Raw genomic sequence first — 27,728 nt, 5'->3', positions numbered from 1 at the left:
TAAAAAGTCTCAGCCTTTGCTGTCGTATAAGTGGACTGTTATCATTTTAAATAAAGTAGAGGGTTGGGGAAGATGATGCCTCTTTTCGACCAACACGGAACGGGTTGTGTTCTGGTTCGCACACCAGAACCGTTCGGAGCATTTCGACTAAAAATAAAGTGGTTCAGAACCTGAGAAGTTGGTTCCCAGCTGAGCCAAAATATAGCAGAGGAAGTGGAACGCAGCAATGGAAAAGGCTGCATCTTCAGGAAAAAAATGGAATGAAAACAAACCTCTGCAGTTACAGAACAAAAGCTCTTAGGTAATCAATGCATACCGCTGTCTTGCTACTCCTGTTTACTCCAGTTGTGGATTGTGCAACACCGTCTATTCATGACGCATCCTTGATTCCAACGGATTCATTCAAAACTGGTTGAAAACGTGAGCTGGTTTGTTAGCTGGCACCAAGGTTCAAAGAATCCTGAGTGGAACCTGTTCAAAACCCTGTTCCCCGTTGGTCAAAAAGGAGTATGTGGTGGAGTTTTGCTTTTACATCCCTGGTCAGGTATAACTCTAAACAAATGACTTCCATATTGCTAGTTCATCTGTATGAAACCTGATAATTGCTTGTCTTCGGGTACAAAAATCTATTCAGCTGAAAAATATTAGCACAGTAGACTTGCCTGAATTGCGTCTTGCTTTTGCGTTTTGATCCCATCTCATCTCGTTACCTCTAGCCGCTTTATCCTGTTCTACAGGGTCGCAGGCAAGCTGGAGCCTATCCCAGCTGACTACGGGCGAAAGGCGGGGTACACCCTGGACAAGTCGCCAGGTCATCACAGGGCTGACACATAGACACAGACAACCATTCACACTCACATTCACACCTACGGTCAATTTAGAGTCACCAGTTAACCTAACCTGCATGTCTTTGGACTGTGGGGGAAACCGGAGCACCCGGAGGAAACCCACGCGGACACGGGGAGAACATGCAAACTCCACACAGAAAGGCCCTCGCCGGCCACGGGGCTCGAACCCGGACCTTCTTGCTGTGAGGCGACAGTGCTAACCACTACACCACCATGCTGCCCCGTGTTTTGATCCGATTCTGCATTCGTTTTTGTTTGTTTTTTAATTTTTATTTATTTATTTATTTTTTTGACAGCCCGTCCAACAGTGACTCGGAAAGTGATATCATCTTTGACAACGGAGATGCGAGCAGAGACAGTATTGTGCAGGTCAGTAACGTTCTCTGATGCTAAGCTCACATTAGCATGTTTATAACATTTCACCATCTTCATTGTTTGGTTCATGTGATATTATTTATTATTTTTTTAATTTCTTGTGTATCACGTATAGGAAGAACGGAGTAAAAGGCAAGGAGAGGACACAGCAGACAGCTCAATATCTGAAAGGCCTCCTCTCATTGCACATTATCTCTACATACAGGTGAGTGCATGCAGGCAGTGAACTTGAGTTTACGCAGTATGTTGCTGTTCATCCAAGAGAAGCGTCTCATTGTGACGGAAAAGTTCTGTTTGGAGATGTCTGCGTAACATTTATGGAAGGAGTCTATGGTGTCAGAGCTTTGGAACAGCTTCCTGACACAGGAGAGTCTTCAGGGCAGAGTAATAGCACTTTGTGGTCTCTTAGCAAAATGACAAGCTGCATTTATTTTTCTCTTATAAACTTTGAGGGAGAATACAGAAGGACTTTGCTTACGTATTGACTGCTACATAGTGCTACTTTTGACTGGAACCTACTGGAATCAGATCCAACACAACACTGGATAGGACACTAGTGATGGCGTATACTCCCAAACCATTCATACTAAACAGTGGATATTAATAAGGGCTTCATTAACAGTGTACATAATTTGGATATGGTGAAGTATGGCAGTTGGTGCTACATTGTCTTTCTATGGGGAAAAATAGAAAAATAAAGGATGCACACACATTTTTCTTTTACACACAAACTAGCTTCACAATAAAATTGAATTCTCACTTAAAAGAAATGCGACGTGTCGGATATGCGCTGTATGGCTAAACAGACATGGACACCTAACCATGCATCGTAGAATAAAGATCATTGTTAAGTGGTAGAGCGAACAGCACAATGAACGCTGTCTCTCCTAGTTAAGATGCTCTTAGCGTTAAGAGGCTTTTGGGAAACCTACCCCATAATGGTATGTTTGAACCAAATACGGTGAGCGCATTAAAATTAACTCCCGAGGATGATGTAGATGAAAAACGTATACATCAAGAAGTCCATCGTGCAAACTTTATTTGAAGAGGCTGCAAAGCAAACACGCCAACCAGTATTTTTGATATTTATGATCAATTAACTGCATGAAGTCTTTTAAATGTGAAGGTACAAAATGGAAAAATAAATAATTATGATTTTATGTTTGGTTAGAAAAATAAACCAATGACGGATTCATTAAAAGCCATTTACGTGGTGTGACTGTGTGTTGTTGCTAAGTGATATTTCATAAAGTAGTTGTGGCCCTGGCCCCAGTTGAAGTTTAGCGGGAAATTATTTTAATTGATCAAATCGGTGGTGTTTTGAGCCAATGGATTGCATTCCCTCTTAAAAATAAGCATTCTAGAGTGAAAATGTTGCCTATAAATGGTGTTGCAAATCAGGGACAGATCATAAATAATGGGGAAAGCCACCACCACGGTTATTAATTTCTTCTGCGCTGTACTTGGGAACGGTTTGAACGGACCCGAAATTTACACGACCATGTTCTTTAGTGTTCTCTAGAGCGGAGCCCTTGTAAATTCTGATTGGTTGCTATCAAACTGTGTCCTTGCTCATTACCATGAAGTTTCCTGGACTTCAACTTGATTCTGATGCCTGTGCTGCCAACGATCATACCGCTGCTCACCACAGAGACAGACTGGCTCACATAGAAAATGACTTCCAGTTGATTTTGATATTCTGATCGCGTTTGGTCTGAACGTACCGTAACGCTTTTATGAGGGTCTTTCTCAATCTCTTGCAACAAAGGGGAAACACGATTATCTGGAGTGTCTCTGTACCGTATGCTGTAGTATTAAGACTTCCCTCCAGTGGAACAAACAGGCTCAAACCTGGTCCAGCATATGACAGTGCTACTGTGCACAAAGCAAAGTCCATAAAGACATGGTTTACCAAAGGTGAGTGGGAAAGAATTTGGGCGCCCTGCACAGAGCCCTGACCTCAACCCCACTGAACATGCTTGTGATGAATTGGAATGCAGACTGCACCCCAAGCCTGCTCGTCTGACATCAGTGCCCAACCTCTTGTGGCTGAATGAGTACAAATCCCCTCCAAAATGGTCCAAAATCTAGTGGAAAACCTTCTCAGAAGGTGTCTATAGCAGTAAGTTAGACCAACTCCATGTTTATGCCCATGGTTTTGAAATGAGATGTTTAATGGTCAGGTGGCAATATACCTTTGGCCATAAAGCTGAGATTAATTGCATTTTTAGGCCAATGTTTCCTTGGAAATTTTGTTTACTGGTGTTTCTCCCTCTCTCTCTCTAGATGGAGTACTGTGAAAAAAGTACTTTGAGGGACACAATAGACCAGGGCCTGTACCAGGACTGCAGTCGCCTCTGGAGACTCTTCAGGGAGATCCTGGATGGCATTGCGTACATTCATGAACAGGTAGCCTGTATCTGAATCCACAGCCAGATCTGTACAGGAGGACGCTGCGTGTCTTTTGGTTACTGCTAGTGCTTTGGATACTTTTGATCGTTATAAATTGTTGCAGTGAAATGCTCCCAGGAGTAAGCTGATGGTCAAACTGACTAGTTGGCCACATTTTGTTTTTGGAGTCGTCAGCCTGTTATTTTGGGTTTATTTATGGACTAATGGTGCGGACTGCATGATCTTGTTCTGCCTGTATCCTCAGGGAATGATCCATAGAGATTTGAAGCCTGTTAACATTTTCCTCGACTCTCATGACCACGTCAAGATCGGAGACTTTGGCTTGGCTACTGACCATCCAGCTAGCACGGTATTGCATATGCGTGTTTAAGTAAAGCTGTACAGGATATTTATTCACAGTATACTCTTACTGAATGTCCTTTCAGTACTTAACACTGATTGATTGACTTGGAGAACCATTTGTACTGTTAAGTATATGAGAGAATTTTTACAAGTTTTGTACGGATTATTTGTTGTATTTGTTATACAAAGAGCTACACTGAGCAGCCATAGCATATAAAACCACCTGCCTAATACAACCCCTGGCAAAAAGTATGGAATCACCAGTCTTGGATGAGCACTCATTCAGACGTTTTATTCTGTAGAACAAACTGAGATCACAAACATGATACAATAATAGTCATTCCAAAGTGCAACTTCTTGGCCTTCAGAAACACTAAAATAAATGAAGAAAATACATTGTGATAGTCAGCAAATGTTACTGTTATAGACCAAGCACAGGGAAAAAAATATGGAATCACTCAATTCTGAGGAAAAAAATATGGAATCACTCTATTCTGAGGAAAAAAATATGGAATCACTCAATTTTCAGGTAGAAAATAAGGACTCACCCAGTCAATTTCCTTTCCCTAAATTGACACCTGCCTCAGATTAGATCTGCTTGTTAGTCTGCAGTTAGAAACAGCGCAGTTATCACACCTTGGAGGGCTGCTGGACCAAGTGGATTGGCAAGAATCATGGCTCCAACAAGAGAGATGTCTCTTGAAACAAAAGAGAGGATTGTCAAACTTCTTAAAGAAGGTAACTCTTCACGCATGGTTGCCAAAGATGTGGGCTGTTCACAGTCAGCTGTATCTAAGATATGGACCAAGTACAAACAGCATGGGAAGGTTTTTAAAGCCAAGCGTACTGGTAGACCAAGGAAGACATCAAAGCGTCAAGACAAAAAACTTAAGGCCATATGTCTTGAAAACCAAAAAAGTACAACAAAACAAATGAAGCATAAATGGGAGGAAGCTGGAGTCAATGTACAAGTATGTGACCGAACCGTGAGAAATCGCCTAAAGGAAATGGGATTTTCATATAGGAAAGCTAAAAGAAAACCATCATTGACACCTAAACAGAAAAGAACAAGACTACAATGGGCTAAGGAGAAGCAATCATGGACTGTGGATGACTGGATGAAAGTTATCTTCAGTGATGAATCACGAATCTGCATTGGACAAGGTGATGATGCTGGAACTTTTGTTTGGTGCCGTTCCAGTGAGATTTATGAAGAGGACTGCCTGAAGAAAACATCCAAATTTCCACAATCCTTGATGATATGGGGCTGCATGTCAGGCAAAGGCACTGGGGAGATGGCTGTGGTTACTTCTTCAATAAATGCACAGGTTTACATTGACATTTTGGACAGTTTTCTTATCCCTTCAATTGAAAAGATGTTTGGGGATGATGAAGTAATTTTCAAAGATGACAATGCATCGTGCCATAGAGCAAAAACTGTGAAAGCATTCCTTGGTGAAAGACACATCCAGTCAATGTCATGGCCTGCAAATAGTCCAGATCTCAACCCAATAGAAAACTTGTGGTGGAAATTGAAAAAAAAAATGGTCCACGACAAGGCTCCGGCCTGCAAAGCTGATCTGGCAACTGCAATCAAAGAGAGTTGGCACCAGATTGATGAAGAATACTGTTTGTCACTCATCAAGTCCGTGCCTAAGAGACTGCAAGCCGTTATAAAAGCCAGAGGTGGTGCAACTAAGTACTAGTGATGTGATTTGAATGTTCTTTTGTTTGTCTGTTTTTCATGATTCCATATTTTTTTTCCTCAGAATTGAGCGATTCCATATTTTTTTTTCCCTGTGCTTGGTCTATAAAAGTAACATTTACTGACTTCCACAATGCTTTTTCTTCATTTCTTTTAGTGTTTCTGAAGGCCAAGAAGGTGCACTTTGGAATGACTTTATTATTGTATCATGTTTGTGATCTGAGTTTGTTCGACAGAATAAAACGTGTGAATGAGTGCTCATTCAAGACTGGTGATTCCATACTTTTTGCTAGGGGTTGTATTATGTAGGTCCCCTTTCTGCCACAAAAACCGCTCTGACCCATCAAAACATGGTCTCCACAAAACCTCTGAAGGCGTGCTGTGGTATCTGGTGCCAAGATGTTAGCAGTAGGTCCTGTAAGTTAGAGTTGGGGCCTCTATGGATCAGACTTGTTTGTCCAGCACATTCCACAAATGCTCCATTGGATTGAAATCTGGGGATTTTGGAGGCCAGGTCAACACCTTGAACGCTCATGTTCCTCAAACCATTCCTGAACAGTTTTCAAAGTGTCAGGGTGCATCATCCTGCTGAAAGAAGCTACCGCCATTAGGGAATACCGTTGCCATGAAGCACTGTATTTTGTCTGCAGCAATGTGTAGATAGGCGGTATGGGTCAAAATAACATCCACATGAATGCTTATATGGGTCAGTCCATGAAATGATGTTACTTTTCATTGGTCCGGGTTTACATAATCACTTCATCTTTAATTTCCATGATTTAAAGAAATATTTAGCAGATTATCCATAAATCTTGTTAGAAGAAATAAAATAAATAAATAAAAAAAATGAAGTTTTCTTTTGAAATAAAGAAATGTGAAACATTTTCTTCCCCTGTGACTGGACACGGATGACACGTTTTTTGTGACATGGAATATTTGCTGACTTTGAGCTTAAATAAACCTTCATTACTTTCTGAGAATTTCAATAAAATTAGTTTCATGGTACTTGCAATTTAGTTTTACACTCACATAATAAAGTTAAGAAGGTTCTATAAACTATTTAGCTTCGAATTCATCCACTAAAAATAGGTTGTGAACGTAACACTGTGATGTCCTACCGTGTTACGTTAGAAACCAGGCTTATAAAAAATGATGAAACGAGTTGAAATCATGATTGATGTTTTTAATATAAAGAAGAATATACTATAAAACGATGTAGGTAGAAAGAAATGTAAACAAACGGCAATAAAAGAAATTATCGATGTTTTTTTCTCACATCCTAACTTAGCGTCCACTCACTTCCTGGTTCGTTCACATCCTGCGAGACTTATTTACTCAATCTAGGTCAGCTGAACTGACACGAGAGAGCTTCTCGCGGGATCTCACACACCACAACACGTGCTCTAGAGAAGTGCAGATATAAGTGTGACTAAGTAAAGTAATGAATTCAATAATCTCATTTACCCCATATAGGATGAAACTGTTTCCTGTTAATGACTGTTGTTATTGTTCAAATCTTAGAGATTTTATGAAGTTTGTGAAATACTGGTATTTCATATTTTCAGTGTTTATGATGTTGAACTAATATTTCTAATGAATTCTTATTCAGTGTTAATGTTTAAAGTAAGCAAATAAAAGCAAAAAATTGATTTTATCAATATTTTTCCTTTATTTTTAAAAGCTTGTTCGTGTCCTTGTTACATTAGCAACCGGGTAAATATTTATGGATTTTATCATACGTTGTAGAGCAGGAGTTATCTTAACAACTGTTATATTTTCTTATATGGTCAATGCTTCATGGAAATAAAAGTTGTTTTCAGTTGTAAATTGTTTTAAGTGACTCCCTCTATGTCACATTTTGGTAACCCCATTTCATGGACTGACCCATATCCAAGGTTTCCCAACAGAACATTGCCCAGGACATCACACTGCCTCTATGGGCTTGCCTTCTTTCCATGGTGCAACCTGATGCCATCTCTTCTCCAAATAAGAGACCAGGCCACTTTTCTTCCATTGCTTTCTTCCATGGTCTAGTTCTGATGCTCACGTGCCCATTGTAGCCACTTTTCAGTGGGCATGGGTTAGCATGGGCACTCTGACGGGTTTGTGGCTACACAGCCCCATACACAGCAAAGTGCAATATATGGTGTGTTCTGACACCTTTTTATATCATAGCCAGCATTAACTTTTGCAGCAGTTTGTGCTACAGTAGCTCTTCTGTGGGATTGGACCAGACGAGCTAGCCTTTACTCCTCATGCGTATCACTGAGCCATGATCCTGTCGCTGGTTCGCCAGTTGTCCTCCTTTGGATCATTGTTGCTTGGTTCAACTAATTGATCGATTTTCAAGGGTGTTGGATAAGAATGAATTTACTATCGGGGTTTTTATAGACCTGTCCAAAGCCTTTGACACTGCTGATCATGGTCTTCTGGTTAAAAAATTGCAGCTGTATGGTATCCGAGGAATTGAGCTCCAATAGTTCTGTGACTATCTCAACAACCGTAAACAGTTTGCTTCTTGGAATGGTTCTGAATCTAGCTATAGGAAGTTATCATGTGGTGTACCGCAAGGTTCTATTCTTGGTCCTTTTGCTTTTTATTATTTATGTAAATGATTTGTACCTGGTTTCAAAAAATGTTTTTTTTTTTTTAAATCATTTTTGCTGATGATACGAATATGTTTATGTCGAATCCAAATTATGAAGACCTAATTATTCAAACAAATGCCGAACTCAAAGTTAATCTCTGGTTTCAAAAAAATAAATTATCTCTCAGTATCAAAAAAACTTCATACATGTTAATTATACCAAAGAATAAGAAAAAAAAACCTTGATAAAGATGTCTATATATCCAATCATTCTCTTGTTAGAGCGCAATATGCCAAGTTTTTAGGTGTCTACATCGATGAAAAATTAAATTGGAAAAAACGTATAGGGGAGAGCGGGGTAAGATGAGCCACTTTTTACATTTTTCATCATAACTACATGTTCAAGCCATTTTTGCTTCCAATCTACACACCATACCAAATTTCAAAGTGTACTGTTACTATCTGAGCAAAAAATAATTGATAAGCTCTTATGGTTAGAGTGATATTACCTCTTGAAAAAAAAATGTCAAGTGGCTCAACTTACCCCATGCACGGGGTAAGATGAGCCACTGTGTGGGGTAAATTGAGCCAACACAAAACATGTTAGGTTAACAAAGTAAACAACTTTTATTATTAGAAATGCAATCAATGAGTCAAGTCAATCAAGTGGGGGATAGGGCCGTTGCATAGAGAAGGGGAGATGAAGAAAGAGGTGATAGAATGAGATGGGATAGGGAGGGATAGATAGATGGATCGAGAGAGAGATATGCATAGATAGATAGAAAGAGGGATGGTTAGAGAGGGAATGAGAGATACACTATATTATAGAAATTACTAAAACAGTAGAACAGTGCCAAAAGAATCTTATTTCTTTCAGTAGGTTAAAACATTGCTAAAACATGCAGCAATCATTCCATCAATCATTCAATCATTTCATCATTATTCAATGTTCCAAGCCTTCAAATTGCAAGGGAACACCATTTGCCTCTCCCTCCGTGCTGTCCCACCAACAGTAAAGGGGCGGGGCAATTTTTTCACAATATCCTGTCTTGACAGGACAGCCTCATCTTTCTCTTTGAAGACAAAGGTTGGCTTTCTTGCAGAGCCATGGCATGACCGGCTTCTTTTGAGAAATCTTGCCTCTATTTCGAAGACCTCCAATTTGATTATCTGACCAATGAAGAAATGCACTTTCTTCTTCCCCGTGAATTTTGCCACAACATAATCCCCCACATCTAACAACTGGTCTTCCTCATCTGATGTCATATATATGTTGTTGTCATATATGACCAGTAAATGTGAAAACTTAAGTGTCATCCATATTGGGTAAGCTCAGCCACCAATGGGGTAAGTTGAGCCAGTGGCTCATCTTGCCCCACATCTAATGGCTCATCTTACCCCATGGCCACCATTTTGTAGAAAAATGCTAATAAAGGGGATTAGGCTAATCAAAATTATTTTTATTAGTATTCATATCATAGCTTAGAAAGCCACTAACTTAACCCTAATGTGTCTAAATATTATTCTACTTTTGTCTTCTCTAAATCATCTTCACTGTGGACAAACATGGAATTGACTTAGAAAGTACAAAAACACATTTTTATAAATATCTCCCTCACGTAGTTTGACATGTGGTGCTCCTCTCCACAAGTGTAAGTAAATGGTCCCGCCCCCCCCCCTTTGAATGTGGTCACATGGTCACATTTGTTTACTGTTTCTTAGAAACAGGGGGTGGCTTATCTTACCCCCTGGCTCATCTTACCCCGCTCTCCCCTATCATTTATTTGTAACAAAGTTGCTAAGAACATTGGTGTCATCTGCAGGATAAGACATGTAAGATATTTCATCTTTGACCCAAATGTAGTAGAGTTCAAGTACCAAAATGCAACTACTTCAGTAAAGTACAAATCTATTTATCATATCTGAATTTATTATGCAAATGAACTAATCTGACTTTCTGTTACACAAGCCAGAGTTAGCTAGCTATCCATGAATGGTGCTTTGCATAATCAGGTGCTTGTCCGACCAACATTAACGATCGTTGCATTCAGGCAGGCACCACGTTTCAATCAATTTGACAAACGGGTACTAAATCCTTGCCCATAGCCTGTGTGTGCATCGGGCTTAGCTATGCAATATGCTAAATCGCTATACAATTTCAGCTAGCCAGGCCAGCGTAGCACTATCTAGTCTTCTGTGAACTTTACAGCCTAATCCCTGACCCTGAACACAAGATCTGTTTCCATCATAGTCCATACCCGCTACTGTCTTTCATCCACGTCAACATTTTTTGGCGCATCCCCTCACATGCCTTCTCCTTTTCTTTCTTTTGCTTCCTAACTTGGGCACCTGATGATAACTTTTTTTGCTTTCTCCATCCTGCCTTAAACAATCACCCGGTCTGTGGGCGACAGCTACTGTATGGAGCGCTCAGCAGCTCCCCCCCTCCCCTCCTCTCCTCTCTCTCCCCCCCCCCCCCCCCCTTCTTCCACGGTGAGTAGCCTAAGCTGTGGAAAGTAAAGGGACGTTGGACGTTTCTTTACTATTTTAAGCAGAATATTTTGAGCATAGCCATGAGTTAAAAGCACGAGTAGTTTTAAAACATAGCATGATAATTTTTTGTCCCTCTCTTGTTTTGGCGCCCCCCCTTGGCGGAGCGCCCATGTGCACCACATATAGAGCATACCCCGTTTTTGCGCCACTGACTCTATTGTACTTTTAATATATCCTTTTCTTTCCTACTGCAATCTGGTATGGGCAAGCACTTACAGAACAAACCTCAAACACCTTGTTACTTTACAGAAACGATTTGTTAGAATGGTTACATACTCTGAACCACTTGCGAGCTCGGGCCCTCGGTTTCAAGAACTTGCAATTTTGAATGTTTATGATACAAATGTGCATCAGATCTGCTTATTTGTGTTCCAGCAAAGAATGAATCTCTTACCTCCAAGTTTCTGTCATATATTTGTGTCTAATAACCAAATCCATAGCTACCAGACACGAAACTCTTCCGCTCTTCACACTGCCTTTTTTAGAACTGCTCTTGGGCAATTTGCAGTACATTATCAAGATCCACATCTCTGGAATCAGCTAGCTGACTATCTGAAAAAATGTATCCATTTAACATCATTTAAAAAGGCACCTCGTCAGTCAAACTATCTACCATCAAACATAAGTTATCTATAGTTATGTTGGTTTATTGTTTTAATCCACTCTGGGGTTTTTTTGTATTTTTATTTGTGTTGTATCTTTTGTTCTATTTCGTTTCTCCTGACCGCCAGAGGCGGTGCTTTCAGCACATGGATATCCATCACACGAACGTGCAGGTCGAGTAATAGTAACAACAAAGTCACGTGTGACCTGGGTGACATCACCCCGTGACCCCGGCACAAAAGACCGGTGAACCCAGGAAGTGACCTCTTGCATCTTCTCGCGTTTGCAGGTTGCGAGTTGGATTGGAATTTGGACAAAGCGCGTGTTAGTTTCGTTACCCGTAGGGTTGGGGCTGTGCTTACGCATCCTCCAAGAAACTGCGTTAAGTCCACCAATTCTTTTCTCTTGTCGCTATATTAGTTGATTTGTTACTCCGTTAAGCTGAGCGCTCTCGCTCGGTGGAGTTAGCTGATTAGCTCTCCGAGGCGGTGTTCTCGCCGCTGGAGGCCGGCTTGTTTTCGTTCAGGTAAGCGGTTTTCATTCATTTAAATTAAAGCGGTGTTTCTCGCCGCTGTTTATCAGTTCTGTGGCGCGCGGCGCCTATCGTTGTTAATATTCCCGACCACGGGTGTGTTCGCCCGGTCGTTTTTCGTTGCCGCCTGATTGTTTATTTTGGGATACTTACTTGGGGTGTTCTCACCCTATTTTTTAAGTTCCCTTCTGCCAGCCAGGTGTCATGGACCTATTCTCTCGCTGCGCCAACTGCCGGGCCCCCCTCGAGCCGGAGGACTGCCACCGCGAGTGCCCCTCGTGCCTGGGTATTGATCACCTGCGGCAGGGGCTGACGGACATGGCCTGCGCAGACTGCATGTGCCTGAGTGTGGCTGCGCGGACCGCCAGGCTGGCTCGGTTGGATCCTCCGTCCGACATCCCCCGGGCCTCGGGGGGACAGGACACGGTGCCGGCTGCAGCAGCGGGGCCCAGCAAGCGCCGTGGGGCTCCCCCACGTGTCTCCGCTTCTAAGGCGAAAAAGAAGCGCTCGGGTGATTTGGCTCGGAAGGTGGAGGTGATGTCCACTGAGCTGGAGGAGATGAAGGCCCTGCTGGCGAATCTCCAGCCTCCGCCACAGGGCAGCAGTGTTCCCGCAGCCACCCCTTCTGCCTGGCAGCCCGACCGTTCACCATCACCACCGCTTCTGTCACCGGCCGTTGATACACGCGGCCTGGATGAACTGTTGATCCGGGCGTCGGAGAGCTTTGACTACGGTGGGTCTGACGGTCACGACTCCACCTCTCCGGCCGGTTCCCAGGCCACCAGCCATGGCACCGTGGCAGCGTCGGAAGGCGGACGCTCATCCATCCAGCCAACGCTGAGGGCTGCATTGGCCCGTCTGGGGTTGGACACGCCCCCGGTGGCCCAGCATCAGAGCGCTTTCTTCAGAGGCTCCACACAGCCTTCCTCGTTGTCTGTTCCGCCCTCGGCCCCATACATCGAGGAGTTACAGAGGTGTTGGGCGGACCCTAGACGCCTTTCCCACCTCCCTAGTGACTGCAGGGCCCTGGCAGCAATGCAGGACGCCCCTACCTACGGCCTCCAGCAGATGCCCAACATTGAGCCCTCCGTGGCTGCCCTCGTCCTTTCGCCCAACGAGGCTCTGCGGCCTGACGCCCGATGCCCCCGCACTCAATGCCGTGCGACCGACGACCTCATCGTGCGGGGATACGACACGGCGGCACGAATGGGTCGTATTGACAATTCCATGTCCCATCTGCTGCTGGCCCTCGCCCAGACGCTGGAGGGGACGAGCGCGGCATCACGGGAGCTGTGCGACGCGGCTCTCCAGGCCTTTGCCTACTTGTCGCGGGAACTGGGCCGGCTGATGTCGTATCTCACCCTCGCCCGCTGGCAGATATGGCTGGCACAGTCCCCTCTGGCTGAGCCCGACCGGCGTGTGCTGCGCTCTCTCCCTGTTGTCCCCGGGGAGCTGTTTGGTGAGGCTGCTCAGCAAGCCCTGGACCGGAGTGCCCAGGTCGTCCAGGCGCGACAGCAGCTCGCTGGCCTCCGCCAGGTCCACCACCATGGCAATGCTGCCCAGTCCTTCAGGGGGCCCACACCGACTCTGTCTCGGCCACGCACCCGCCAGGAGACCAGACGGGTTGATGACTTTCGTCGCCCCACCACCTCCCGGACCCGCGGTGCCGCCCCCTACACCCAGTCCGCTCCTCGTCGCCCCCATAGTGACCGACGGGGGCGCTCTGGACGGCGCTGACATCAGCGCGCCGGTGGTCGGCCGCTTTTCCAGCGAACAGCTCCAAAGCTGGAGAGCGTTGACCCCAGACCCCTGGGTGCTGGTGACCCTCACCGAGGGTTACCGCATCCAGTTCTGCCGCCGACCGCCGCGTTTTCACGGGGTCAAACACACCACCGTGAGCCATCCGGGGAAGTCCCTCGTCCTCCGGCAGGAAATCGCCACCCTCCTGGAGGAAGGAACAATCTCTCCCGTCGACAGGCAGAGACAGCAAGGTGGGTTCTACTCCAGGTATTTTCTGGTTCCGAAGAAGGACGGCGGTATCCGCCCGATCCTCGACCTGAGGTCCCTCAACTCCCACTTAAAGACCACGAGATTCCGCATGCTGCGTACAGTGGATGTCTTACACCACATCCAGGTGGGCGACTGGTTTGCCACCATCGACCTGAAAGACGCCTACTTCCATGTTCCCATTGCGCCACACCACAGGCAGTTCCTGCGGTTTGCCTTCGAGGGCCAGGCTTTCGAGTTCAATGTTCTGCCCTTTGGGATATCGCTGGCACCCCGTGTGTTCACCAGGTGTGTGGCAGTGGCATTGGCACCACTTCAGGCAAGGGGTTTGCGTGTCCTGCCTTACCTGGACGACTGGCTCGTCTGTTCACGGTCAGCAGCTCAGGCCCGCACCGACATCGCGACTGTGCTCTCACATGTCGCAGAGCTGGGGCTCAGGGTGAATTACAAGAAGAGCTCGCTGGTGCCCAGCCAGGAGACGACTTTCTTGGGCATGCACCTGGATTCGAGGTGGTTGATGGCAACCCCCTCCCAGACCAGGATCCACAACATCCGCCTGCTGCTTGGCCGCTTCGGACGGGGCAGGTCACTCGCCCTGAAGACCTTTCAGCGCCTGCTGGGCATGCTTACGGCAGCCTCCTCTCTGGTCCCGCTGGGACTCCTGGACTTGCGCCCGCTTCAGAGGTGGCTCAACGGTCTCCACCTCCACCCGGTGCTGCACGGGCACAGGCTCGTGAAGGTGACGGATACTTTTTTCAGGCTCCTCCGTCCATGGAGGAGGAGGGCTTACCTTCTGCGGGGTGTTCCGCTGGCGGCTATCCCCTCCCGGAGGGAGGTCATCACCACGGATGCTTCCCTGGGAGGTTGGGGTGCAATCTGGCAATGCCAGACCGTCAGAGGCTACTGGAGTCCAGGGCAGCGACAGCAGCACATCAACGTGCTGGAGCTACGGGCTGTGTTCCTCGGCCTACAGCACTTCCTCCCAGGCCTGGCCGGCAGACACGTTCTGGTGCGGACGGACAACGCTACGGTAGTGTACTACATCAACCACCAGGGAGGCACCAAGTCCCTCCAGTGCTTGGAAGTGGCCGGCCAACTTCTGCGGTGGGCCCATCGACATCTCTTGAGCCTGCGTGCCATGTACTTGCCAGGCACTGCCAACAGGGCAGCGGATCTGCTGTCCCGCCAGGACCCCGATCCTGGGGAATGGAGACTCAACCCAGCGGTGGTTCTTGCCATTTGGGAATGTTTTGGCAGGGCAGAGGTGGACCTCTTTGCCTGCCAGGAGTCGACACACTGCCCTCTGTGGTTCAGCCTCCACGGCCCCAGCTCTCTGGGCCAGGATGCGCTGGCGCATGCTTGGCCGAGGCAACTGCTGTATGCCTTCCCCCCTCTGCCGCTGATCATGCCAACCCTACACAGGGTTGCGATGGACCACCACGGGCTGCTGCTTGTCGCCCCTCGGTGGCCGGGCCGAGTGTGGTTTCCCAAGTTGCTGCAACTTCTGAACGGCGACCCCTGGTGCCTGCCAGTGAGGACGGACCTGCTATCACAGCTGGGAGGGCAGATCTGGCACCCGGATCCAGCCCGTCTGCAGCTCTGGGTGTGGCCGCTGAAGGGCCGGATCCCCTGCTAGGTCTTTGTGAGCCGGCAGTGGTCAACACCATTGCAAGCTCTCGGGCACCCTCCACCAATGCCCTCTACGCCAACAGATGGAGGCTTTTCTCCAACTGGTGCTTGACTCGGGGGGAGGAGCCGACATGCTGCCCCCTGCCGACCATTCTACTGTTCCTCCAGTCTCTGTTTGATAAGGGTCTTACTCCTTCCACCCTCAAGGTCTATGCAGCTGCCATCTCTGCTCAGCATGCCAGAGTTGGGGGAAGGACTGTGGGGTCCCACCCCTTGGTGGCACGTTTCTTGAAGGGTGCTCTTCGGTTGAGACCCCCCCGACGGAGCCGGGTACCCACATGGGATCTTCACTTGGTGCCGCGGGCTCTCTGCGACGCACCGTTTGAGCCCCTGCTCACTGCAGACATTTCATGGCTCTCCCTGAAGACTGCTTTTCTTCTGGCCATTACATTGACGAGGCGCGTCGGGGAATTACACGCGCTGTCAGTCAGTGGGGAATGCCTGCAGTGGCACTCCGGCGACAGTGGGGTCACTCTGTGGCCTAACCCCTCTTTCCTCCCGAAGACCCTCTCTGCTACCTTCGTCAACCAGCCCCTCAGCGTTGCGGCGTTCAAGGCGAGCCATGGTGAGAGGTCGGAACTCTTGTGCCCAGTTCGCGCCCTCAGGGCGTACGTGTCCCGTACGGAGGGCTTCCGTAGGAGTGACGCCCTGTTTCTGTGCCACACAGGGCCGAGGAGGGGTCTGGCGCTCTCTAAGCAGAGGCTATCCAAGTGGATAGTCGAGGCCATATTACATGCCTACAGGCACGGTGGCTCCCCGATTCCTCCGGCTGTCAGGGCACACTCTGCACGGGGTGTGGCGGCCTCATGGGCATCACTGAAAGGCGTGCCCCTTTCAGACATATGCAGCGCAGCCTCCTGGGCTTCCAGCTGCACCTTCACCAGGTTTTACCGTCTTAATGTCGTCCCACATAATCCTGTGGCGACGGCCGTCATTCCAGGCCCGTCGCAGCAGCACTGAGTACGGGTAGGCACTCCTCATGACCTGGTTGGTATTAGTCATCCATGTGCTGAAAGCACCGCCTCTGGCGGTCAGGAGAAACGAAATAGAACGAGGGTTATGTATATAACCGCGGTTCTATGAGTTTGGGATGACCGCCAGAGCTTGGCAGTCACTCGGAGTGTACACGAGAAGATTTGCCAAGAGGTCACTTCCTGGGTTCACTGGTCTTTTGTGCCAGGGTCACGGGGTGACGTCACCCAGGTCACACGTGACTTTGTTGTTACTATTACTCGACCTGCACGTTCGTGTGATGGATATCCATGTGCTGAAAGCACCGCCTCTGGCGGTCATCCGAAACTCATAGAACCGCGGTTATATACATAACCCTCGTTTTACATTATTCATTTATGTATGTATATTTCTTTTTTCTTCTTATATTCACTGTATAATCACTCAGTTGATTTGCTTTTTTTTTTATCTATTCTGTTTTTCATTTAATTCTCATTTTTTGCCTTTACTTGTAACAAATGTGGTGTTTGATTATTGTTTTCATGGGTGAGGTTTTTTTAATAAAAGCCCTTCCGGGTTTCATACCTCTCCTTCGCACGTCTCAATCACAATAATCTCATCTCATTATCTGTAGCCGCTTTATCTTGTTCTACAGGGTCGCAGGCAAGCTGGAGCCTATCCCAGCTGACTACGGGTGAAAGGCGGGGTACACCCTGGACAAGTCGCCAGGTCATCACAGGGCTGACACATAGACACAACCATTCACACTCACATTCACACCTACGGTCAATTTAGAGTCACCAGTTAACCTAACCTGCATGTCTTTGGACTGTGGGGGAAACCCACGCGGACACGGGGAGAACATGCAAACTCCGCACAGAAAGGCCCTCGCCGGCCCCGGGGCTCGAACCCGGACCTTCTTGCTGTGAGGCGACAGCGCTAACCACTACACCACCGTGCCGCCCCATCACAATAATTGTTTATATTATTTTAAATGATATGCTTGTGCATAAATAAAAAATTGGTACTAACCAATGCATACCAGGAACACGCTGCAAAACCTGCCGTTTTGGAGATGCTCAGACCCAGTCATCTCATCATCACAATTTGGCCCTTGTTAAAGTTGCTCAGATCCTTATGCTTGTCCATATTTCCTGCTTCCAATAACTGACTCTTCACTTGCTGCTTCATATATACAAACCCCTTGACAGATGCCATTATGAGGATAATCACTGTCATTTACTTCATGTGTCTGTGGTTTTAATGCTATGGCTGATCTAAAGTGGAAAGGAATTCAGGAATACAGTGGCTGTCCTATTAAAAAAAAAAATTTAAATGCAACCGTCTTGCATCATTAGATTGCAGTGTAATGTAACTTAATAATCCAGAGTAATACTAGTGTTAATGCTATATGAATTGTAAAGGTTCACAGCATATATGTCTGTTACAGGCTTCAGGCATACTGGAGGTGGAGGACAACAGCTCAGGGCTCGTCCTCAAATCCGACCCAACAGGTAAAGCGGCAAAGCCAAATCCTCCATCTTTGCTGTTTACATCACACTTAATTATTAATGCTTTTGTATTTTAAATGCATTTTCCTGTATGTCTTAAGTTATTTAAATTCATTTTCTATCTAGGTAACATGACGGGTATGGTAGGCACTGCCCTGTACGTCGGCCCCGAGGTCCAAGGAAGCACAAAGGCAACTTACAATCAGGTACAATTAACATTTAAAACCTTTTGTTATGGTATACATGTTGAGTGAGTCATATTTTCTTTGAAACCTGTATTTTTGTGTGTCTTTAGAAAGTGGACCTGTTCAGTTTGGGTATCATCTTGTTTGAGATGTCCTACAAACCAATGACCACGGCTTCTGAACGTATCTTCGTCCTCAGCCAGCTCAGAAAGGTACGTGTATACCAGACATCGCTGTAGAGATGTGTTTGTTGGCTGATCAGATTAGAAAATAATGCCTATGGTTTCATCCACAGTCATACCATTGCAACAATCATAAATCATTTGAAAAGGTATCTGAACAGCTGGGTGTGTAAATTCTGATCATTCATGAGATCTGTGTAATTCTGATATTTTTCAAGTTTGAACTTCTACATGTCATCAGCGTTCATGAATTTGCAGAAGTTCTACTCAGGGTTCTGAAAGAAGTTGGTCATGTATTGATCAGAGGCTACTACCCCATATTGTATCGTGGCAGATTCAGTAGTATCCTCAGATAGTGAATTTTTCTTTGCTTTATGAATAAAAAGCATAGCAGATAGTGAGGGAGCCTGAGGTTCATCCATTATCCGTAACCGCTTATGCTGTACAGGGTCGCAGGCAAGCTGGAGCCTATCCCAGCTGAGTTTGGGCGAGAGGCGGGGTACACCCTGGATAAGTCGCCAGGTCGTTGCAGGACTGACACAACCAACCATTCGCATTCACACCTCTGGTCAATTTAGAGCCACCAGTTATCCTACCCTGCATGTCTTTGGACTGTGGGGGAAACCAGAGCTCACGGAGGAAACCCACGTAGACACGGGGAGAACATGCAAACTCCACACGGAAAGGCCCTCATTGGCCACTGGGCTCAAACCCAGAACATTCTTGCTGTGAGGCAACAGTGCTAACCACTACACCACCGTGCCGTGGAGCCTGAGGCTTACACCCCTAATAGTGAACCGTGATCAGTTGAGTCAAGAGCTGATGAGGCTCCTGTTCAGTGAACTGCCATAACTGACATTTACCTGTTGAGATGAGACTAAATAAACTGTTGTGGATGATTCCTATGATAAAAGTGATTTTCTTGCTTTTCAATTTAAACTTGATCTGTGAGCTAATAGATGGCCGACAAGCTTTGGCGGTAGGTTGCTTTCAATAGCTTGTCATCTCGGGGTAATAATAAATCAGGTAATGATCATTCCAAATGAGATGATGGATAAAGATAGAGTAATTGAGGACATCGTGTCTCTAGTTTTTAATGTAAATATAATGAATTGTCATCTATAACTAGGCATATAACAATTCTCCCAGTTCACAAATTGATTCGATTCATGATGTTCATGATTCAGTTTTCCCATGATATTTTTGAAAAAATAATTGACAGTTTTATTACCAAAAAAGCAATGTTTATTTTCCTATTATTTATAATAATAATAATAATAATAATCTGTTTTATATAGCGCTTTTCATGGTACTCAAAGACGCTTTACAGGAGGTTCAAACATACACACATATAGACACACACACACACACACACACACACACACACACACACAGAGACAACAATAATAGACAAAGAATAAAAATATAATAAAAAATAAATAAAAAATAAAAAGTCCACCAAGTAGGGGTCAGGATGTAATTCCCGTGGTGTAGCAGCCACAGTCCCACCAAAAGGCGCACGAAAACAGGTCCCACATCTCCAGCACCGCCGCCAGCAACATTGCTCGAACACCACACCATGAATCCACAATGCGAGCAGAGAAGCTCCGCCACGCAGAGCGCTGGTGTGTCCCAAACCGCCTGCACAGCCGCCGCGACACCACCGAGCAACATCGCTCGGAACATCACGCCAAGCATTAAAGCACAGAGCGCTGGACAACCACGATGTAAAATGAGCAACGAGCTCACTGCAGTCCACAGCTGGGAGCGCAGGCATCGCTCACGGTGAACCAAGGCCTGGAGGGAACCAACGCCCAAAACTGGGTCCGGAGCTACACCACCACCGGTGGACAAAAACACTCAAACAAACATCAAACCACACAAACACACAGAAAAAAAAAATAGAAAAAGAAATAAAATAAAACAAAAAAGCTCCGGGGCGGCACGGTGGTGTAGTGGTTAGCACTGTCGCCTCACAGCAAGAAGGTCCTGGGTTCGAGTCCTGGGTTCGAGCCCCGGGGCCGGCGAGGGCCTTTCTGTGTGGAGTTTGCATGTTCTCCCCGTGTCCGCGTGGGTTTCCTCCGGGTGCTCCGGTTTCCCCCACAGTCCAAAGACATGCAGGTTAGGTTAACTGGTGACTCTAAATTGACCGTAGGTGTGAATGTGAGTGTGAATGGTTGTCTATGTGTCAGCCCTGTGATGACCTGGCGACTTGTCCAGGGTGTACCCCGCCTTTCGCCCGTAGTCAGCTGGGATAGGCTCCAGCTTGCCTGCGACCCTGTAGAACAGGATAAAGCGGCTAGAGATAATGAGATGAGATGAGAAAAAAGCTCCGGTGAGAAGCGGCAGCCAGAACGCGCACGACATACTCTCAACCGGATTAAATATTTTGTTCAATAAAAATGCTTTTGTTTCATTTTCTTAATCAACCCTAATTATGTACCCCATTTGTAAATGTTGGAGGAAAATTAGCCTATTAACAAAAATGATTCATTTTATTAAAAATGCAAGTTTCTCATAAATAGGCCTTTTCTTCATAAACCTTTACCTCTACCTCCATTTTTTTTTCTTCCCTTTTCTTTACCCTTTGGCAGTCTGTATAAAGAGCTCTGATTTCTTGTTAAATCTATTTATATAGGCAATTGCACAACAGCCCTTTCCCATTTTAGATCTGTTTTTGTGTGTTTTTGAGGCATTAGAGCTGTGTTACTTCTGCCTAGGGTGAAGTCACATGCATCTCCACTATTTAATGTTACTACTTAATGTTGCCTGATAATTGCGATTCATTTTTTTTTCTTTGATTTGTCATAAATTTGTATCACGATTTATCGTCACACAGTATTTGTTCCATGCCTGTCTGTCTGTATTGATGATTTGCTGTTCAAAAAAGTGTGTGTGTGTGTGAGAGAGAGATGTATATAAATGCATTGTAATGTTTTGATCTGTCTGTACTGAAGGAATTGACAATGTGATCTCGGAATGTAGGCCTTTGCCGCCTGAGAGAGATTCTGCCTCACAGATTGATCCAGGCACAGGCAGTCACTGCCACAGACACAGCTGCTTAGAGATGTTTCTCCATTTATTGTAGGACAAACATGAGTATATATTCACATTCAAGAGTGTGTTGTAGCTATGTGGTTGGATGATGATTTAATTGATGAAGCCAAGTTATCTTATGTGTAATGTAAATGGGTGATGAAGCATTACATAACTGGTTTAGCCTACACGACTGTATGAAAGAAGAGAGACATTATGTACCATTACATCGCCTGTCAGGATCATGGTCTTAGGAAAAGAAGAAAGACATTACTGGTCAAAATAACCTCCATTAAGCAGAGAGCAGAATGTGTGAGCGAAGATAAATCTCAAGGATCCAAGTTGCAATCAGAACAGCCTGTACCAGTTTCAAGAACAAGTAGCAATCAGACCAGCCTGTAGCAGTTCAAGCATGCCAAACATTTGTCAATGCCCTCTTAAATCCTGAAAGAATCTAATGCATGCTTGATCACACTGGACTTTCCTTGTCTTTAAGTTTGAGGTCTTGCAATGGTACGGCTATAGCGCTTTTAACAACAGACACTGTCGCAAAGCAGCTTTACACAAAAACAAAGACCCCAAACACACGAGTCAATTCCATCCACAATAAACTCATTTATCCCTAATGAGCAAGACTGTGGTGATGGTGGCAAGGGAAAAACTCCTTTAGATGACCTGAAGAAACCTTGAGAGGAACCAGACTCAAAAGGGAACCCATCCTCATTAGGGTGATAACGGATAGCATGATTATAACTTCTTGATAGTTTTAACATGAAGACTATTTTGTTGAAGTATACTTCATGCTATTACATGGGTTATAAGTAATTGCGAACATTAAATAATGTACAGAATATACCCCCCCCCAGTAGCAGGACACAAAGCACGGGCACACTCAATAAATATCGAATGACAACTGGTAGGACGTCTGTAGGTTATGAAAAGGTCTGGTATAAAGATAAACATAGATTTTCTGATCTAATTTTTTTTTTTTAAAGTGCAATTTATTTATAATATGCATTGCTTATTTTTTAAAATCAATTAGTTCCAGTGAACAAAAATCTTTCGGCATATAAAGACTGGAAGGCATGGTCAGGTGTCCACATACTTTTGACCACATAGTGTATGTGCAAAGGATAAACCAGTTTCAGTTTAGGAATCTCATCTCATTATCTGTAGCCGCTTTATCCTGCCCTACAGGGTCGCAGGCAAGCTGGAGCCTATCCCAGCTGACTACAGGCGAAAGGTGGGGTACACCCTGGACAAGTCGCCAGGTCATCACAGGGCTGACACATAGACACAGACAACCATTCACACTCACACCTACGGTCAATTTAGAGTCACCAGTTAACCTAACCTGCATGTCTTTGGACTGTGGGGGGAAACCGGAGCACCCGGAGGAAACCCACGCAGACACGGGGAGAACATGCAAACTCCGCACAGAAAGGCCCTTGCCGGCCACGGGGCTCGAACCCCGACCTTCTTGCTGTGAGGCAACAGCGCTAACCACTACACAGTTTAGGAATGTCTGACTTTTTTTATTTTTTTTCTGAAACTTTTTACAGTCACAAATTTCAAAGTTTCACCATTTGAAGGATTTTCCCAGGCTTGTGTGTGTGTGTACAGAAAAATATTAAAGCTATTCCATGAAATGGAGTCGTACATGAGCTGATGGCCTGCTTGGTGCGCCGTGCCTCATCGGCTATCAGTCATGTACCACAAGATTGAGCGGAATAATTGTTTTATTCTATCCACATTCACTGGATTTTGAAAAATGGAGCTTTTTTACTTTTTGCAAATTCGATAAATAAAAACTTCAAAAACGTCCAACAAAATAATTTCTGCTTAGATTTGTAAACAAACCAGCGAAATGACTAGCAATTTTCAAAAACTACTCTAATAATTCTTGAAAAATAAGATATGTTCTTGCCATCAAAAACTTTCATTCCCTATTTGGTTGCTTTTGGGGGGGGGTTCGAGTAGAGTTTTTATTTCGCCCTCTGGTTCAACAACGTGCGCCGCCATTTTATTTTTCTCTACTCACGGTATATAAGCTGATGGCCTAGTAGTAGAGTCGCCAATCGGCGCGCGCAATTGCTCATATCCAGTAAATGTGGATAGAACAAAGAATGAATATATTGCTACTATGTCCCACCCCCAAAACGTATTGTAAGTGGCACTAACAATTGCAAAGACATTTTTAAAAAATTACCTTTTGTGAGTTAAGCTTGTTTGTGTTCTGTGAATATTCTTGCAAGTGAAGCTCTGGCTGTGTTATAGCTTCATGATGATACAGAGAAACCTCAGCTGTGCCAGTCGGAAACTTCCCCACGATGGCGCTTATGTATTAAAGTTGTGTTATTCATCAGTTTTATTTTATGGCGTCTCTGTACAATCAAACTCATGCCTGTAAATGTAAATTTAAAATGCGACTGAAGCTCATTCATAAGCTTCACTTAAATCACTGCTGGTTTTGATGTCATGAGACGGTTTCATGAATCGCATGCAGATCCGCTCCTATAACATTCCTTCTGCTCAAATCTGCACTTGTTTCTCTATGACTTTTATGTAGTAGACACTTCTTGAGGGCATATCCAGGTTCTAAAGTGAATTGATACAGTGCCTTGCAAAAGTATTCATACCCCTTGAACTTTTTCACATTTTTCCACCTTATAACCACGAACTTAAAAGTTTTTTTTTATTGAGATTTTACATGATAGACCAACACAGAGTAGCACATAATTGTGAAGTGAAACGAATGATAAATGGTCTTCAAAATTTTAAACAAATAAAAATCTGAAAAATGTGATGTGCATTAGTATTCAGCCCTCTGCCCTCTGATACCTCTAAATACAATCCAGTGCAATCAATTGCCTTCAGAAGTCATCTAATTAGTTAATAGAGTCCTATTGTATGTAATTTACTCTCAGCATAAATACACTTGTTCTATGAAGGCCTCAGTGGTTTGTTAGAGAACACTGAAGAACAAACAGCATCATGAAGACCAAAGAACTCACCAGACAGGTCAGGGATAAAGTTCTGGAGATGTTTAAAGCAGGGTTAGGTTATAAAAAAAATCCCAAGCTTTGAATATCTCAAGAAGCACTGTTCAATCCATCATTCAAAAATGGAAAAAGTATGGCACAACTGCAAACCTACCAAGACATGGCCGTCCACCTAAACTGACAGAGCGAGCAAGGAGAGCACTGGTCAGAGAAGCAGCCAAGAGGCCCATGATCACTCTGGAGGAGCTGCAGAAATCCACAGCTCAGGTGGGAGAATCTGTGCACAGGACAACTATAAGTCGTACACTCCACAAATCTGGCCTTTTTGGAAGAGTGGCAAGAAGAAAGCCATTGTTGAAAGACAGGCATAAGAAGCCAGGTAGGGGACACAGCAAACATGTGGAAGAAGGTGCTTTGGTCAGATGAGACCAAAGTTGAACTTTTTGGCCTAAATGCAAAGCGCTATGTGTGGCGGAAAACTAACACTGCTCATCACCCTGCACACACCATCCCCACTGTGAAACATGGTGGTGGCAGCATCATGCTATGGGGATGCTTTTCTTCAGCAGGGACAGGGAAGCTGGTCAGAGTTGATGGGAAGATGGATGGAGCTAAATACAGGGCAATCCTGGAAGAAAACCTGTTGGAGGCTGCAAAAGACTTGAGACTGGGAAGGAGATTCACCTTCCAGCAAGGCAATGACCCTAAACATACAGCCAGCGCTACAATGGAATGGTTTAGATCAAAGAATATTCATGTGTTAGAATGGCCCAGTCAAAGTCCAGACCTAAATCCCATTGAGCATCTGTGGCAAGACTTGAAAATTGCTGTTCACAGACCCTCTCCATCCAATCTGGCTGAGCTTGTGCTATTTTGCGAAGAAGAATGGGCAAAAATTTCAGTGTCTAGATGTGCAAAGCTGGTAGAGGCATACCATAAAAGACTTGCAGCTGTAATTGCAGCAAAAGGTGGCTCTACGAAGTATTGATGCAGGGGGGCTGAATACTAATGCACATCACATTTTTCAGATTTTTATTTGTTTAAAATTTTGAAGACCATTTTTATTATTTTCGTTTCACTTCACAATTATGTGCTACTCTGTGTTGGTCTATCACACAAAATCTCAATAAAAAACTTTTAAGTTCGTGGTTGTAAGGTGGAAAAATGTGAAAAAGTTCAAGGGGTATGAATACTTTTGCAAGGCACTGTAATTAATACTAGCATTCATATTGTTCTGGCCTTCGTATTGGTCAGCAATTGGAGAAATGCCACCATAGCGAACAGAATTAGCATCAGGGAGCAGGGAACTTGTCCCAGCACATGCCTTTAAATCTGAATCTGTTCTGTATTCTCTTTGCAGGAGTCCATCGAGTTCCCTGAAGATTTTGTTGAATATGAGAACGGAACACAGGTGAGTTTTCGAAGACGGTTGGGGGGGGTTAATTTAAAAAAAAAAAAAAATTAGTTTTCAACTAAAGAGCAGTGCTACATCCCTGATCTTGTCTGGATATAGAGGAAGGTGATTTGCTGGCTGCTGAGCCATGATCCGGCCCTGCGGCCCACAGCGGTCGAGCTATTGAAAAGCGAGCTCCTCCCTCCTCCTCAAATGGAGGAATCGGAGCTACACGAGGTGCTACAGCACACAATGGCTAATGTCAATGGCAAGGCCTACCGCACCATGGTGAACCAGCTGTTCTCCCAGAGCAACTCTCCAGTGATGGACTACACATATGATATTGACATTTATAAGGTAACATAACCATATAATAAAAGCTGTGTAGGTTAGTAGTAACGGTATCTTCCACTTTTGGAAATGATGAAAACACCAGTTTTAGATGCGTTTAAAAAAAAAAAAGTGGTGCGATATGATCATATCAATGAAGCATGACACAAAAATATAAAATGGTTATGCTATTATATTTTACAGTGTACTTATATGGTAGGGGCTATCAACTAGTACACTCAGTAAAGTATTTCACTGAAAGAAACAAAAATTGTTCTGGCAGAGCAAATCAAAGCATGGAGTAACTGTCCCTATTTTAGTAACATTAGTTTTCTATTCATGAACCTTTGTGAGTGGGTTTTTTAAAATCATTGTCCTATATCTTTTTTTCTAAAATGTTTTTAGTTGGTTTTTCACTTGAAATTTGTTTATTACATGAAAGATGGAAAAAGTGACGTGAATGGTCTTGGTTTCAATTTTTACATCACACAAATCTGCAGTTTTAACAGGGGTGTGTAGCGTTTTACAACCCCGTTTCCAAAGAAGTTGGGACAGGGGCATGTTTACCACTGTGTTGAATCATCTCTACTTTTAACAAAGCAGTTTGTTTTGGGAACTGCTGTAGTTTTGAAGTTTTGCTGTAGGATTTCAGTCCCTGAACAGTTTGGGATCTCCTTTGTCGTATCTTTCATTTCATGATGCACCAAATCTTTTTAGTGGGAAACAGGTCTGGACTGCAGGCAGGCCAGTTTAGCGCCCGGACTCTCTTTCTATTGAGCCATGGAATTGTAATACGTGCAGAACGCAGTTTGGCATTGACTTGCTGAAATAAGCAAGGCCTTCCCTTGCTTATTTTTCAGAAAACAATACAATTTCTCAGGTTCAATATTTGTTGTTTTTGTACTATTTTCAATGTAATCTAGTTTTCCCATGATTTGCAAATCATTGAATTCTGATTTTATTTTCATCTTGCTCAGCGTCCCAACTTTCTTGGAAATGAAGTTATAGTATCTAATGCACTTCTCTTAGCATGTGTGTATTTTCGTGACCTGGCCACATTTTTGTGGACACCTGACCATCACACCCATATGTGCTTTTTGAACATCCGGATTTACTTACTCTCCATTGCTGTTATAATAACCACCACTATTCTGAATAGGCTTTCCACTAAATTTTGGAGAATAACTGGGGTTTTATGGTCGTTCAGCAACAAGAACATTAGTGATGTCAGGCAGTGATGTAGAATGAGGAGGCCTGGGGAGCAGTCGGTGTTCTGAATCATCCCAGATGCCTTCAATGGGATTGAAGGGCACTGTCATGCTGGAACAGGATTGCAAAATCAGACATGGCCCAGACTGTTTTTGTTCTCGTGTTCACAATATTGGCCCCTCTGCTAAAGAATATACCATTGAAAATCTAAGAAAACAGTATTACGGTTTCTCCCATATTTAGGTCGATATTGACATACTTCACTAAACTGTTTAT

The 27,728-nt window shown here is 44.6% G+C and overlaps 1 protein-coding gene across 2 annotated transcripts in view; it reads left to right on the top strand.

Moving 5' to 3' along the window:
* eif2ak4 (eukaryotic translation initiation factor 2 alpha kinase 4) overlaps nucleotides 1–27,728 on the top strand; it is a 141,512-nt gene that overhangs the window by 41,635 nt on the left and 72,149 nt on the right. For both annotated transcript variants that reach the window (XM_060933940.1, XM_060933941.1), the window contains exons 13-21: nucleotides 1,145–1,217; nucleotides 1,339–1,428; nucleotides 3,510–3,632; nucleotides 3,880–3,984; nucleotides 18,055–18,118; nucleotides 18,242–18,321; nucleotides 18,411–18,512; nucleotides 25,881–25,931; nucleotides 26,034–26,270. In XM_060933940.1, the coding sequence (XP_060789923.1) occupies nucleotides 1,145–1,217; nucleotides 1,339–1,428; nucleotides 3,510–3,632; nucleotides 3,880–3,984; nucleotides 18,055–18,118; nucleotides 18,242–18,321; nucleotides 18,411–18,512; nucleotides 25,881–25,931; nucleotides 26,034–26,270 (925 nt within the window). The remainder of the gene's footprint in view (nucleotides 1–1,144; nucleotides 1,218–1,338; nucleotides 1,429–3,509; nucleotides 3,633–3,879; nucleotides 3,985–18,054; nucleotides 18,119–18,241; nucleotides 18,322–18,410; nucleotides 18,513–25,880; nucleotides 25,932–26,033; nucleotides 26,271–27,728) is intronic.

This window comes from Neoarius graeffei, chromosome 11 (genome assembly GCF_027579695.1).
Source record: "Neoarius graeffei isolate fNeoGra1 chromosome 11, fNeoGra1.pri, whole genome shotgun sequence".
NCBI lineage: Eukaryota > Metazoa > Chordata > Actinopteri > Siluriformes > Ariidae > Neoarius > Neoarius graeffei.
Note: the sequence above shows the minus strand (reverse complement) of the source record. Positions and strands in the feature narration are given on the sequence as shown.